Source organism: Chamaea fasciata, unplaced genomic scaffold, assembly GCF_029207755.1.
Source record: "Chamaea fasciata isolate MVZ Bird 193981 ecotype frontalis unplaced genomic scaffold, bChaFas1.0.hap1 SCAF_23, whole genome shotgun sequence".
NCBI classification, from domain to species: Eukaryota; Metazoa; Chordata; class Aves; order Passeriformes; family Sylviidae; genus Chamaea; species Chamaea fasciata.
Genome location: NW_027094108.1, coordinates 6,962,361 through 6,974,698, shown reverse-complemented (window position 1 = coordinate 6,974,698; position 12,338 = coordinate 6,962,361). Strand labels below are relative to the sequence as shown.

The following is a 12,338-nucleotide window of genomic DNA, read 5'->3' as shown; positions in this document are numbered from 1 at the left end:
GCTTCCTCCAAGTGCCAGCGGAGGAGCCAGTTGTTCCCACCAGGAACAAAACATTCCAGGTGTGTGAAAGGGCCCAAAACATTCCAGGTGTGTGAAAGGGCCCAGCCCCGGCTGGCCAAGGGCTTGGGCTGCCAGGAGAGAGGGATTTAATTGTGCCTGGGCAATCAGGAGCCCTGGTGGTAATTTAGGGGTGGAAGGCAGCGGCTGTCTCCAACCTGCTCCAGACTCTTCCTCATACTTTGGAATCGCTTCTTTCGTGTGCCAGCGTCTCCAGGGGGGCACTTTGGGGACAGTCACACTTCTGGCTGATTCTCTGCCCCAGTTCAAATAAAAAACCTCTCCCATCACAGAGAAACAAGTTCATTTTTCCTTAAAAAAATTCTTATCTCTATGGGAAGGATTCCTTCTACATTTTTAATATTTTCGTGTTTGTCTCCCCAGCTGTGCTATCAAGGACTTCACCTGCAGCTTTCCCTGCTCCTGGTTTTGCTCTAAAAGAAGCTCTGAGACCTTTTCTGGGGTGAAAAGAGGAAAATCCAGCACTATTTCCAAGGAGAACCACGATATTTTATAAAAGCAGCAGCACGGAGTGAATGGGATTCAGGACTGGGATAAACACCATTAAATAAAACAATGTTCCAAGTCCTCCCAAACCTGCAGCAGCTGGAACAGATCCTTTTGGAAAGCAACTGCTGGGCAAGCTCAACAATGGAGAAGAAAAGAGCAGATTTTAGTCCAAAAAAAGAAAAGAAAGCCTCTGGGAAGCTGTTGGATGAGCAATATCCTGTCTGTGCAGAGCGAGACCTCAGGAATACTGGCACCACGGATGCCCCTTATCCCTGCAAAACAGGCAATTCCAAGAGTTCTTCGAAGAACAGCTTTCCCTGTCTTTTTTTTTTTTTTTTTCCCCCAACAGGAAATTGTTTTTCTTTCATACAAGTCACCCAGGAAAAGAAAGGATTCCTAAATTCCAACTGTCAGGTTGAAAATTCCAACATTTCTCTGTCACTACAATCTCCCTGTGATGGTTTTGCCTGTTATAACAGTGGGTTTATGGACTTTGGGAAAAAAAATCCAAATTGCATAATTTTTACTGCTGCCTGAAACAGCATCACTGCAGCTGAATTTCGGTTGATATTTCTATAATAAAAAGGTACCAGGATCCCAGGAATTCCTCCCAGCCCAGTGATGAGCTGACCCTCTCCTATTCCAGATTCCTGCTTGTTTTTTTCCAAGATTTCAGTTAAAAAATAAGCAGCAAGGTGGCATTACACAGCAGGATTTATGGCACAAACAGCACAGCAACCTACAAATAAATCCTGCTGAATCTGTTTTCCCACAAAATTAAGGCACTGAAAACCAGAATGAAAATGTGGGGGCTTATCCTGGATTTCTTGGTGGAATACAAATCAGGGAGCTGGTGTCTGAAGGACTTTTTGGCGTGGGGTTCACAGGAAAAGGGGAAGCAGCAGAGTCTAATGACACCACACTTGAGGAGTATCTAGGGAAATCATCATGATTGTTGTTATTATTATTATTAAAAACCCTCATAAATGGCTCCAAAGCTTAATAAAATCTTAATAAAGATGAATAAATAGGCAGGAAATTTATAATGGAACCACGAGGAAAACACTTCAACTGACCCAAAATCCAGCCTGGTTTTGTTCACATGAAAACCAAGTCTGAAAACAAAATTCTTGTGAGCTCTGTATTTCCCTTTCCACACCAAAAAAGACAATCCTTAAATAGACTTTCAGAATGCCAGGAAAAAAGTCAAAATCTCTACCATCCACCAACCCCTCCACTTATTATGGATGCATTTGGTACTTGGAGAACTTCCATGTTTTTGGATAATATCATTACCCTTAAAAGAGCTGGATTTGTTTCAAACCTGCCAAAATCTGCCTTGCCAAGCCCTGGCAGCACAAGAGGAGCTGCTGGGATGCAATAATCGGCTGCTCCCTATCCCCGTGCTCCCGGAATCCCCTCAATTTTGTGGGAAATGAGGAGGATTTCGGGCTCACACACTCCCTCTGCCGGCCCCCGCTAAGCCCTGAATTCCAATTATCCTCAGCTTTTCCCAGCCAACAAATCCTGTTCCACTTGCAAACTGAACTCCTTGTGAGCCCCAAAACCCGGAATAACCCCTAGCCAAGAAAATAAAAGGCTTTGAGGCTGGAAAATTGAGGCTTTTCCAAGGAGAAGGGCAGCTGCTCCTCCTGGTGTAACATCCGCTGCAGGAGGATGAACTTTACAGGATAAAAACATTTATCCAAAACTGCTTAGGCTGATTTATTGGCAAGAATTTCCGAGCGGGGAAAAACACTGGGAGATCCTGGGAGTATCTGTCACCCCTCCCTTCATCAGGAGAGCACAGGAGCTCCTGGACAAGCTCTTGGAAAGCCGTGGATAATTGTTTGGAGGACAGCGTGTGAGAATGCCACAGCATTCCCTGAGTTCTGCAATACCTGAAACCTCCCAAAGTCCCCGAAATTGGTTCATCCGCACAGATGAAGGGAATTTATAACGGGACCACGAGGAAAACACGGCCACTGACCTAAATCCAGCCCACTTCTGCTCATCTGAAAAATCAGCCTGAAAACACAACTCCTGCAAGTTCTGGATTTCCATCCAGCCCGACGTGCAGTTCCAACTGCCCGGGCAGAATAATCAAGTGAAAAATGTGGAAATATCTTAGGAAAGGGCTTGTTAACAAAACATCCAAACATACTGGGTGCCTTCATTCCCGATTTTCTGATGGGCTGCCTTAGAGGCTTGTGGGATTATTTGGTTGAAGTCTGTTCTCTGCCCGGTAGAACAGAGGGAAGCCGAGGGCGTCTCCCAGCACCATTCCCAGGGGTGCTGGTCCCTGCGGAAGCCGCGGTCCCCACGAGTCCCGCGGGCAGCGCTGCAGGAAAGGCGACTGCCGGAGCTTCCTTGGCTGGGAGAGCCCTGGAGCTCATCCACCTCCTGCAGCCCCACACGGCCGGGGAGCAGGAAAACGGCATTTCCTACCCTGCACCGCTCGGGGTGGGAAGCTCGGGCCTCTCCTCTCTCTCCGGGATTTTGAGCTCTCTCGCCTTTGCTGAGGACGCTCCCGGTCCCTTCCCAGTCTTATGGAGCTTGGGGAACTGAGGATTGTGGAATCATGGAATGGTTTGGGTTGGGAAGGACCTTAAAGCTCATGTTGTTCCATGGACAGGGACACCTTCCACTGTCCGCGGCTGCTCCAAGCCCCATCCAACCTGGGCTTGGATCTGCCAGGGATCCAGGGGCAGCCACAGCTGCTCTGGGCACCCTGTGCCAGGGCCTGCCCACCCTCACAGGGAAGGATTTATCCCAATATCCCAGCTGAACCTACTGGACCCCAGAGCAGGATCTTTGAGACTTTCCTGCTCCTGTTCAATCAGGCAGAGGGGGCAGCAGGATCAGGAATCAGTGAGAGGGAAAGAAATGGGGGTAAGCCTTGTTTCCAAAAATCCATCGAGGGCTCGACACGTGACGCCCTTCAGGAACCACCAGCACTTCCAGAGGCTGGGAACAACCAGCATTCACACCTCACTGCAGCGCTGACCACGGAACCCAGGCAATCTCAGGTGGGACAACCAGGCAGGATTCCAGTGTCTGGGATCTGCTGCAAAACTCAGGTTTAATGTTTCGCTGTGGAAACGAAGGATGGAGTTTCAGGAAAACGAGGTCAAGCACAGCCAGGTCAAGGTCAGGGTTTTCCTGCTGTGGGTGCTCATGCTCCAATCTCTGGTGCTCCATCATGGTGTGGTCTTTGGCAGCACTCACACATCCATCACAGAATCATGGAATTGGTAAGGCTGGAAAAACCCTACAGGATCACTGAGTCCAGCACTACCATGTCCCCACTAAACCATGTCCCCAAGTGCCACATCCTGGGACCAGCCAGGGGCCATCGGCCTCTTGCCCACCTGGACATAGCTGGCTCATGTCCAGCCCTGGACAGTGGCAAAGGAGGACTTGGGGGGGGCGGGGGCCGTGAGTAACAATTTTATTTTTTGCAATAAACAAAGTTATCCTTCAGTCCAAATTTACCAACCACAACCTTCTTCTCCCCACAAAAACACACAAGTCACGAACAGCGCCCAGACCCTGCACCCAAAGCAAAGATGAGCTCAAGGCTCCTGACTCTGAAGCCATAAAAAGAGACAGATATACTGGAAAAAGCCCGTTTTATTGCAGCCTGGCTGGCCAAGGTTTGATTTGAATCAATACCCAGGGCTTTCAGACGCACTGCTGACTTGGCAGTGGCGCTGATGCAATGTTTTTAATAGCAAGCAGGACACCAGGATATCCATCTCCACATGGACATTATCAAGGATGAGCACCACCAACTGCCCTCCCCTCCTGATCTGAATTTCTGTGACACAGGAGTGTGTCAGACACACCCAAAGGGTGCTTTGGGGATGCCCGTGGGCTGTGTCTCACATCAAACCTATCTGTGTTCCACCTCCATGCCTATCCCTGCCATCCCAGAGGTGAAGCCTTTGATGGAAGCTCCCAACCAGGCATTAACCATCCCAAGCAGTGCCCAGGAGCAGGGCTGGATCACACACAAGGAGTTTAAAGGCAGATCTGTTTGCTAAACACAGCAAAACAATATGGAAGGTATTTTCCCTCTCTCAGGTGGAACAAAAGGAGTTCCAGCACAGACAGACACCTGGTCTGGCCACAGAGACACAACCTGAAATGCCTCAAACATTCCAGCCTTCCACATTCCAGCAGCTAACCCCATTTTGCAGGTAAAGGAACAAAAGCCACCAGAAGCTGAGGTTAACAAACCCTCTGCAGCACTGGGATTCAGGGAGCAGAGGTTTCCAGCTCCCTCCCCTGAGCTGCTGCCTCTCCAGAGATCCGAGGGATGTGCAGACACCTGGAAGCAGATACCTGAAGGGAGCTAACGAAACATGGGAAGGGACTTTTTACCAGAGCCTGGGGTGCCAGGACAAGGGAGAAGGGCTTCCCACAGAGAAAGACGAGGCTCAGATGGGATATTGGGAAGAAATCCTCCCCTGTGAGAGTGGAGAGGCCCTGGCACAGGGTGCCCAGAGCAGCTGTGGCTGCCCCTGGATCCCTGGTAGTGCCCAAGGCCAGGCTGGACAGGGCCTGGAGCAGCCTGGGATAGTGGAAGGTGTCCCTGCCCATGGCAGGGGCTGGGATGGGATGGGCTTTAAGGTCCTTCCCAACTCAAACCATTCCATGACTCTTTGCTGCCCTAATCAAAACCTAAAAAAGTGATGGGAAAGGTGATATTCCTGAAAAGCAAACATAGCATTCAGCATGTCCTTGACCCCCAGAGAGCTGCTGGAGTGTGGGAAGTCCAAAGGTGCTGGAATTCATGGCAAAAAATGTGAATTAGGGAGGGCAGACACCCACCAGCCTCTGCAAATTTCAGCCTCTGGAGCCCTCGCTGTGCTGTGCAAGGGGGATGGAGAGAAGAATCTACAAGCCTAAAGGTCCATGGTGAGATGTTGGTGTGGACGAAGGGCAGTGCCAGAGGCCGGGAAAGAGGGAAATAACAGCTTCACCATGGGACTGACCGTGGGGCATCCCAATTCCTTGCTCAGAATCCCAGGGAGCCGGTGTGAGCGTGATGCTTTGCAGCCACACAGCATCCCTTTGACTCTCTGTCAGTGGTGCTGGGAGCTGGTCTCCTGGAGCTCCACTCCTGCTAAACGCCTTGCACAGAACCATGGAATGTCCTCAGCTGGAAAGGACCCACAGGGACCAGAGTCCAACCCCTGGCCCTGCACAGACATCCCAACAATCCCACCCTGGGCATCCCTGGCAGCGCTGTCCAAAGGCTCCTGGAGCTCTGGCAGCCTCGGGGCCGTGCCCATTCCCTGGGGAGCCTGGGCAGTGCCCAGCACCCTCTGGGGAAGAGCCTTTCCCTGATCTCCAGCCTAAACCCCCCTGGCACAGCTCCAGCCACTCCCTCAGTCCTGTCCCTGATCACAGAGAGCAGAAATCGGAGCTGCCCCTCCACATTTCTCCCCGAAACCAGCACCTCAGTGGGGGAAAATCCCGAGCAGTTCCCAGCAAACAGCAGGCAGTGAGCAACAGAGGATTGCCTGAAATCTTTGAGGGGGTAAAGCAGATGGGAAGGGACGGATCTGAGGTGCAGACCAGCCCCGGGGTGGTGGCAGTGCAACCCTGTTATTGCAGAACTGGAAGGATTGCTCTGCATGCCCTCAGAGCCCAGGCTTGAAAGGAGGGAAAAATGGGACTAAATTCACAGGGAATCTCGGCACAGAGAGGTGTGAGGGGCTGGGAACAGCACCCACAAACCATCAGGCAAACCTCAACCACAACTGAGCCAGGACAGGAAAACACAACCTAGGGATTCCATTGGAAACAGATTTCATGAGTCTGAGCCACCCAATGGGCTGGAGGAGGATTTGCTGCAGTTTCCACTCGTTTGAGCGGAATAAATAAGAGCATTTGTTCCTGTTTTGTATAGGATTTTCTCATTCCTCAGCTAACGGGAAAGGCAACGCATGGCGAAGCAGAAGCACCGGATATTGGGGATGAGGAAAGCGGGAGCTGTCCTTCCATCCTTTGTGCCATGCCTCGAGTCTGGCTGTTTAGGGAGGCTTAAATATCAAATACTAAGAAAGAGACAACAAGAAAGTGCAGTCAAATCCATACCACGTTAATCAACAAACAAAAATTCAGGGAAACTGTGCAAAGTTCAAGTTCATCTCTAGCATTCAATGACAAAATGAGCTCCCCAAGATGTCCCTTTGTTACCATCCTGTCACCCCAACAGTCACCATTAACCGATACTGTTCCGAGCAGGAAAACAGGCCAAATCCCTGATCATCACATCTTATGGAGCCCTGGGATCTCAAAGCATCCAGGAATCCTGTTCAGAGCAGGCTACAGCATCCCCTGTGCCCCACCCGAGACACGAGTCTGTGTCTGCAGAAACCCCAAAGTCTGGGAGGTTTCAGGAATTCCCAGCAGCTGTTGGGACTGGGAAAGAAAACGCCTGGCCCAACACCAGCTGTGGGAAGAGCAGGATGGATTAAAGGCAGCTGCTCAGAGAAACTGAATGCAGTAATTCCACAATGGGTGAGTGATGCTGCTCCAGAGGGAGCTGCACCTGGTTCTCTCCTTCTAGGTGTTTCGGGCAGGTGGCAAAAGGCTCCGGTGCGCATCCGGCACCAGGGGCAAGAACAGGCAGCGATTCCCACAGCCAGCCCCTTCCCTGGAAGCTCAGCGTGAGGATAACAGCACCCAAAGGGTTCATGAGTCTGTTTTAAAGCACAAATAAATCACACAGCAGGCTCTCCAGAGTGACAAAACCCCAGCTGGAATGATTAATCCATGTCCCAGATTCCCTGATGTGAGAAGTCTGGGGATGGACAGTTCTTCCTGCAGCCATCCCAACCTCAGAGCGAGATTCTGACATTTCTCAGCTGCTCTTTACCCAGAAAACCCCAAATCACTCCTCAAACCAGAGCTGATCTCCTGCCCACCTAAACCTGATGGGAGTCAAAATCATGGAATGGTTTGGGTTAGAAAGGACCTTAAAGCTCATCCCATTCCCTGCCATGGCCAGGGACACCTTCTAGATTTGTTACAAGCCCCATCCAACCTGGCCTGGAAAGAGAAGCTCCAAATTAATAAAAGCAGCTCTGCCAACTTACCTTATGCCTCCAAAACCCCAAATCATGAAAAAACTTGCACAAGCACAAGACAAAATGAGCCAGTGAAGTGCTTCCAAAGGAGTCTGGAGCGCAGGGAGAGATGCAGTGCATCCGAATTGCCAACTGCTGGTGCCTGAACTGCATCCACGTTTCCCACGGGGGGGAAAACGAGGATTCTAAGTCACAGATGTTGCAGTGGGAGTTCAGTAAGCAAAGATAAATATTTAAAGATTGCCATAGAAATGGGGGAGAGAACACAGTCCAGAGCAGCTCCTGAAACAGCAAATTCCTGACGGGAAGAGCCCTGATTCCTGCAGGTTGCTCAACACGAGCCACGATTTTCACGTGGATGTGTCACCCCTGCTCTGCTTTGATGCAGCGACACAGGCAAGTTCAAAAGGAATTCTGACCTGGATTTCCCAGCTCCATCACAAGCTGTGCTGGCTGCTCCTGGCAGCATAGCCTGGATGCTGCCGGGGACAGCCCGGAGAGACGCCGGCGGCACCACTCAGGGCGGGAAACGCTCCTGGAGAAACACCCCTGGAGCACAGCAGCACTTCCCAGCGGCCTCTTTCCAGCTTTTATCTGGATTTGGGCCAAACCTGAGCCTTCCTCCAGCTCCAACACCTTTCTTAAGCCCTCACAGCCATCTCCAGATGATGCCGCCCTTCCCGAGACAAAACCCGAAGCTTACCCACCTCCAGCCTAGGAAAATTCTGAATGGATGTTTTCCAACAAAGCCTGCCCTGACGGAACTCACAGGGAAAAATCACTTCCCTCGGAGGCGCAGCTCTGTTTACACAGAGACTGGGAAGCCTTTTCCAGCAGTGCTCGCTCACATCCTGTGGAAGTGGCTGGGATGGAAGCGGGCTGTGCCCAAACCCAGCACCCCTTGGAAGCCCTGGAAACAGAACTCCACGGATCAGCCGCGTGCTGGGAACGCACAACCAGACCACCCCCGCGCCCCCCCTCCAAACCTGCCGCCGCTGGCACTCCTGGAGACGTGCAGATTGCTGGATGCATTACATTTCCCGGATTAAGGACGGGATGAGGAGCACATCCCAGCTCTCCCTGGGAGCAAACACCTCTCCAGAAGGTGCCCGATGCAGTGGCTGAAATCGCCAAATCAAAGGTCACACGCGTTCAGTGGTGGGAATGAACCAACTCCACCTTCATTCCAAGCCCAGGCAGGGCAGGAACACATGTCCTGCAGGTGAGCTTCCTTCAGGGGCTGCTCCTGCAGCCAAATGCAGGGAAAACCAGAGTCCCGGGGAAAAAAGGCTGAAGTAAAACTCCAATTAAAATTTAAAATTGTACACGCTGCCTGTAAAAACCCATTTGAGAAAATGATAAAACTGTCCAGAGCCTTTCCAAATCCAAGAGCTTCACCTGCCACCCTGGAAAAGCAATGCTGCCTGGGTGGAGTCACCTGTCAGGGAAAACTCCAGGGAGCACAGCAGGAAAAACACGCATAAACACCCCTGCCATGCCAAAACAACCACGGGATGTGGCTCTGCCACCGCCTGAGCATGGAGACACAGAGCTCCTGGAGAACAGCACGGAATCCAACACTCTGGAACAACACAGTGTGCATGACAGGAACCACCCCGCCCTGGAAAAAAGCGTCCAGGCTGGACGGGGCTTGGAGAGACCTGGCATAGGGAAAGGTGTCCCTGCTCATGGCAGGGATGGTCTGTAAAGCCCTTCCAACCCAAACCCTTCTGGATTCTATGAAATAGCTGGAATTCTGCCCTCTTCTCTCCCGTTTGAGACACCAAGGAAAGCCCAAGCCCAGGGGGACACAACCTAAGGGAAAAAATCGTGGTTTTCAGCCTTTCTCTGGCATCAGCATAAGGAAAAGGAAGGAGAGATGGTGGAAGGAACACCCAGGCCTGTGGGAATGAGGAAACCTCCCACTCTGGCTCTTGATCTCCAGGAGGGCCAAGCCCCGGCTGCGGGGCTATGTCACGACATAAAGCACTTTGTCAGGACACGGCAGCACCGTCCCCGAGCCGCGGCTTCCCTGGGAGGCTCCGCTCCTGAAGGACAGGTGGGGAAAGGCCTCTTCCCACCCCGGGTGCGGATTTAGGTCAGCAGCTCCTCCACGGGAATTCACCGCAATTCCCGTCCCTTTCAGTCAAGGGAAGAGTTCCAGCTGCTGACCCGAGCTGGCTCCCAGGGATGATTAAAGCCATCCGAGCACAAACGACATTCCCAGCGATGCCGGGGTTATCTCCCATCCCCGTACTGCACACGAGCATTCCCGACTCCCCTTTTGTTCCTGCTCCGAGCATTCCCTGGAGTTCAGGTCATTAACAGCGAGACACCCCGGCCCTGCTCTCGCTTCTCCTGAGAAATGCCCGGCCCCACTGGAAAACCCGGCTAGAAAACGAGACTGGAAAAGCCAAGAGGTTGGGGAGGATGAGATAATGCTCCTGCCGAGCCCTGCAGCGGCTGCTCAGCCCAGCCCCGCCGTGACAAGAACACGAGCCCAACTAAAGCCGTTCCCAAAGCCCCCAGCGGAGCTCGGCAGCGGAGACAATGGGGAGCGACACCCCAAAGCCCCCGGGGGTGCCGAGCTGGGCGCCCCGGCTGCTCGCACACCGCGAGTCCAGCACCGAAATCCAGGGATTGACACCAACCCGGCCCGCGGACCGAGGGGAGATGCGGATTCACACGGACAACAAGCGGACACTGAGCCTCACCTTTGTTTTCACTCGTAGCCGACGCGAGCTGAGATTCTGGGGGCAACCCCAGCCCCCCTCCCAGCCATGTCTGCCCCCCAAAGAGCCGTGTGTCCCCCCTAAAAAACATATTCGCCCGCAAAAAGCCATGTGTTCCCCCCCCAAGGCTGTTTCCACCCCGAAGAGCCATGTTCCCCCTCCAAAAGCCATATATCTCCCCCCAAAAAGCCGCTTCCCCCTCCCGCCGGCACTGCCAGCCTGTGCCTTGGCACTACCCCATGCCAGCACTGAATTTTGGGGAAACAGGGCTTTTAGGAGAAAAATGGGGCTTTTTATTTTTTTTGGGGGGGGGGGCGGTGGGGAGAGAATATGGCTTTTTGGGGGAAGGATGGAGTTTGGGGGCAAATATGGCTTTTAGGAGGGAAGCATGGTTATTTTGGGGAAAATATGGCTTTTAGGGAGGAAAACAAGAGCCTTAGGAGAGAAACGTGGCTTTTGGGGGGAAACACGAGGTTTTGTGGGGAAACGTGGCTTTTAGGGAGAACATATGGCTTTTCTGGGGAAACACGAGGTTTTTGGGGAATCGTCATTTGGGGGGGGGAAACATGGATTTTAGGGGAGGAAACATGGCATTTTGGGGAAGAAACATTGCTTTCAGGGGGGAAGCTTGGCGTTTTGGGAAAGAAACACGGCTTTCAGGGGGGAAACACGGCTTTTTTAGGGGGCAGCACGGCTTTCAGGGCGGCAGGATTTGCTTTCTCCCCGCCCTGAGGGAGCCCGGGGCCACCTTCCCCTCGCACCCCAGAGCTGGGAAGGGGCTTCACTCCTCCCAGAAGGGGCTACAACCCCTCCGTGGGCTCTGCCCTCGGCAGCGACCCCCCAAAACGCTGTGAGGGGCTGGGACTGGGGCTGGGACAGGGGCTCCCCCCTCCCTGCACCCTCAAATGTGGCCCCCTCCACACCAGGCCTGTGCTGCCCTGAGGGGCCCGTCCCGCCGCCCCGCTCCCCGGGGAAGGGCCCCGCCCAGGGAAGCGCACCGTGGGGTCGCTCTCACCTGCCGCCGGGCCGGGCCGAGCCAGGCCGGGCCCTTAGGGCTGCGGGCGGCGGGGCCGCTGCGTCGCCCCGGTGACGGCTCCGACCGGCGCCGCCATCTTCCCTCCCCGCCCTCCCGCCGCTGTCCCGGCCGCGCCGGCCCCGCACTGCGCAGGCGCGGCACCGCCCCTAGCCTCACGTGATGGTGAGGTGGGAATGGGGGGGTGGGCGTTTTGGTGGCGCCATGATGGGAAGGTCAAGCGTTCGCCTCGCGGCGTGGTGGGCGCTGTGTTTGGATGATCCCGCCGCCATGTTGGAATGGCTCCTGCCGCCATGTTGGGAGAGGCGGGAGGGCGATGCCGCCATGTTGGGGAGGTCGGCGCTGCGGCCGAGGTGCCAGGGCGGGTCCCGTTCCTTTTCCCGCTCCCTCCCCGCTCCTTCCCGGTTTCCCACCCTCATCCACAGCCCCGGGAGGCGCAGCTGGGGTACGGGGAGCCGCCCTGCCCGCAGCGGTGCCCCTCAGCGCCTGCTGCAGCCCTGCCATGTCCCTGCGTATCCCCCAGAGACCTGGAGCCGGTGAGGGCTCGGCTGGGAGGCGGGATGTGACCTGTTCCTGGGGGGCTGCGGTGCCCCTCTTCCCACGGAGGTGAGGGAAGGAGGGAGTGCGGCCCGTTCCGTGGGCAAACATCCCTGTGCGGGGCTGTGTTGGAGCATCAGATCCCGCTGGCGGGTTGTGGTGGGAACACCATTCTCCAGGGAAAAGCTAATCACTGCCGCCCTGTGTGTCTCCCACGGACACGCGTCCCGCGTGGAGGAGCCTGCTCAGCCCCCGGGCCCGCGCCCCGCCCGAGGGGATGCTGCAGGAGCCCCGTGGAGAGCGGCGGCTGCCGGCGAGGAGCTGTGGGATGTCCCAGGTGCTTTGTGGAGGGCTGCGGTAACCTGG

General features: G+C 54.2%; 1 protein-coding gene across 2 annotated transcripts in view; it reads right to left on the bottom strand.

Annotated features, from left to right (window-relative positions):
* The window catches only part of FBXO42 (F-box protein 42), a 46,393-nt gene extending 34,863 nt beyond the window's left edge, over window positions 1–11,530 (bottom strand). The window contains exon 1 of one of the 2 annotated variants that reach the window (XM_066203031.1): window positions 11,418–11,530. Coding sequence is in view for 1 of the 2 variants with exons in the window: in XM_066203030.1 (XP_066059127.1) it covers window positions 8,657–8,702 (46 nt within the window). In the remaining variant the exon portion in view is untranslated. Of the gene's footprint in view, window positions 1–8,656; window positions 8,707–11,417 lie in introns of those variants that run through there. The other variant, XM_066203030.1, reaches the window with a different exon arrangement.
* Between the last annotated feature and the right edge of the window lie 808 nt (window positions 11,531–12,338).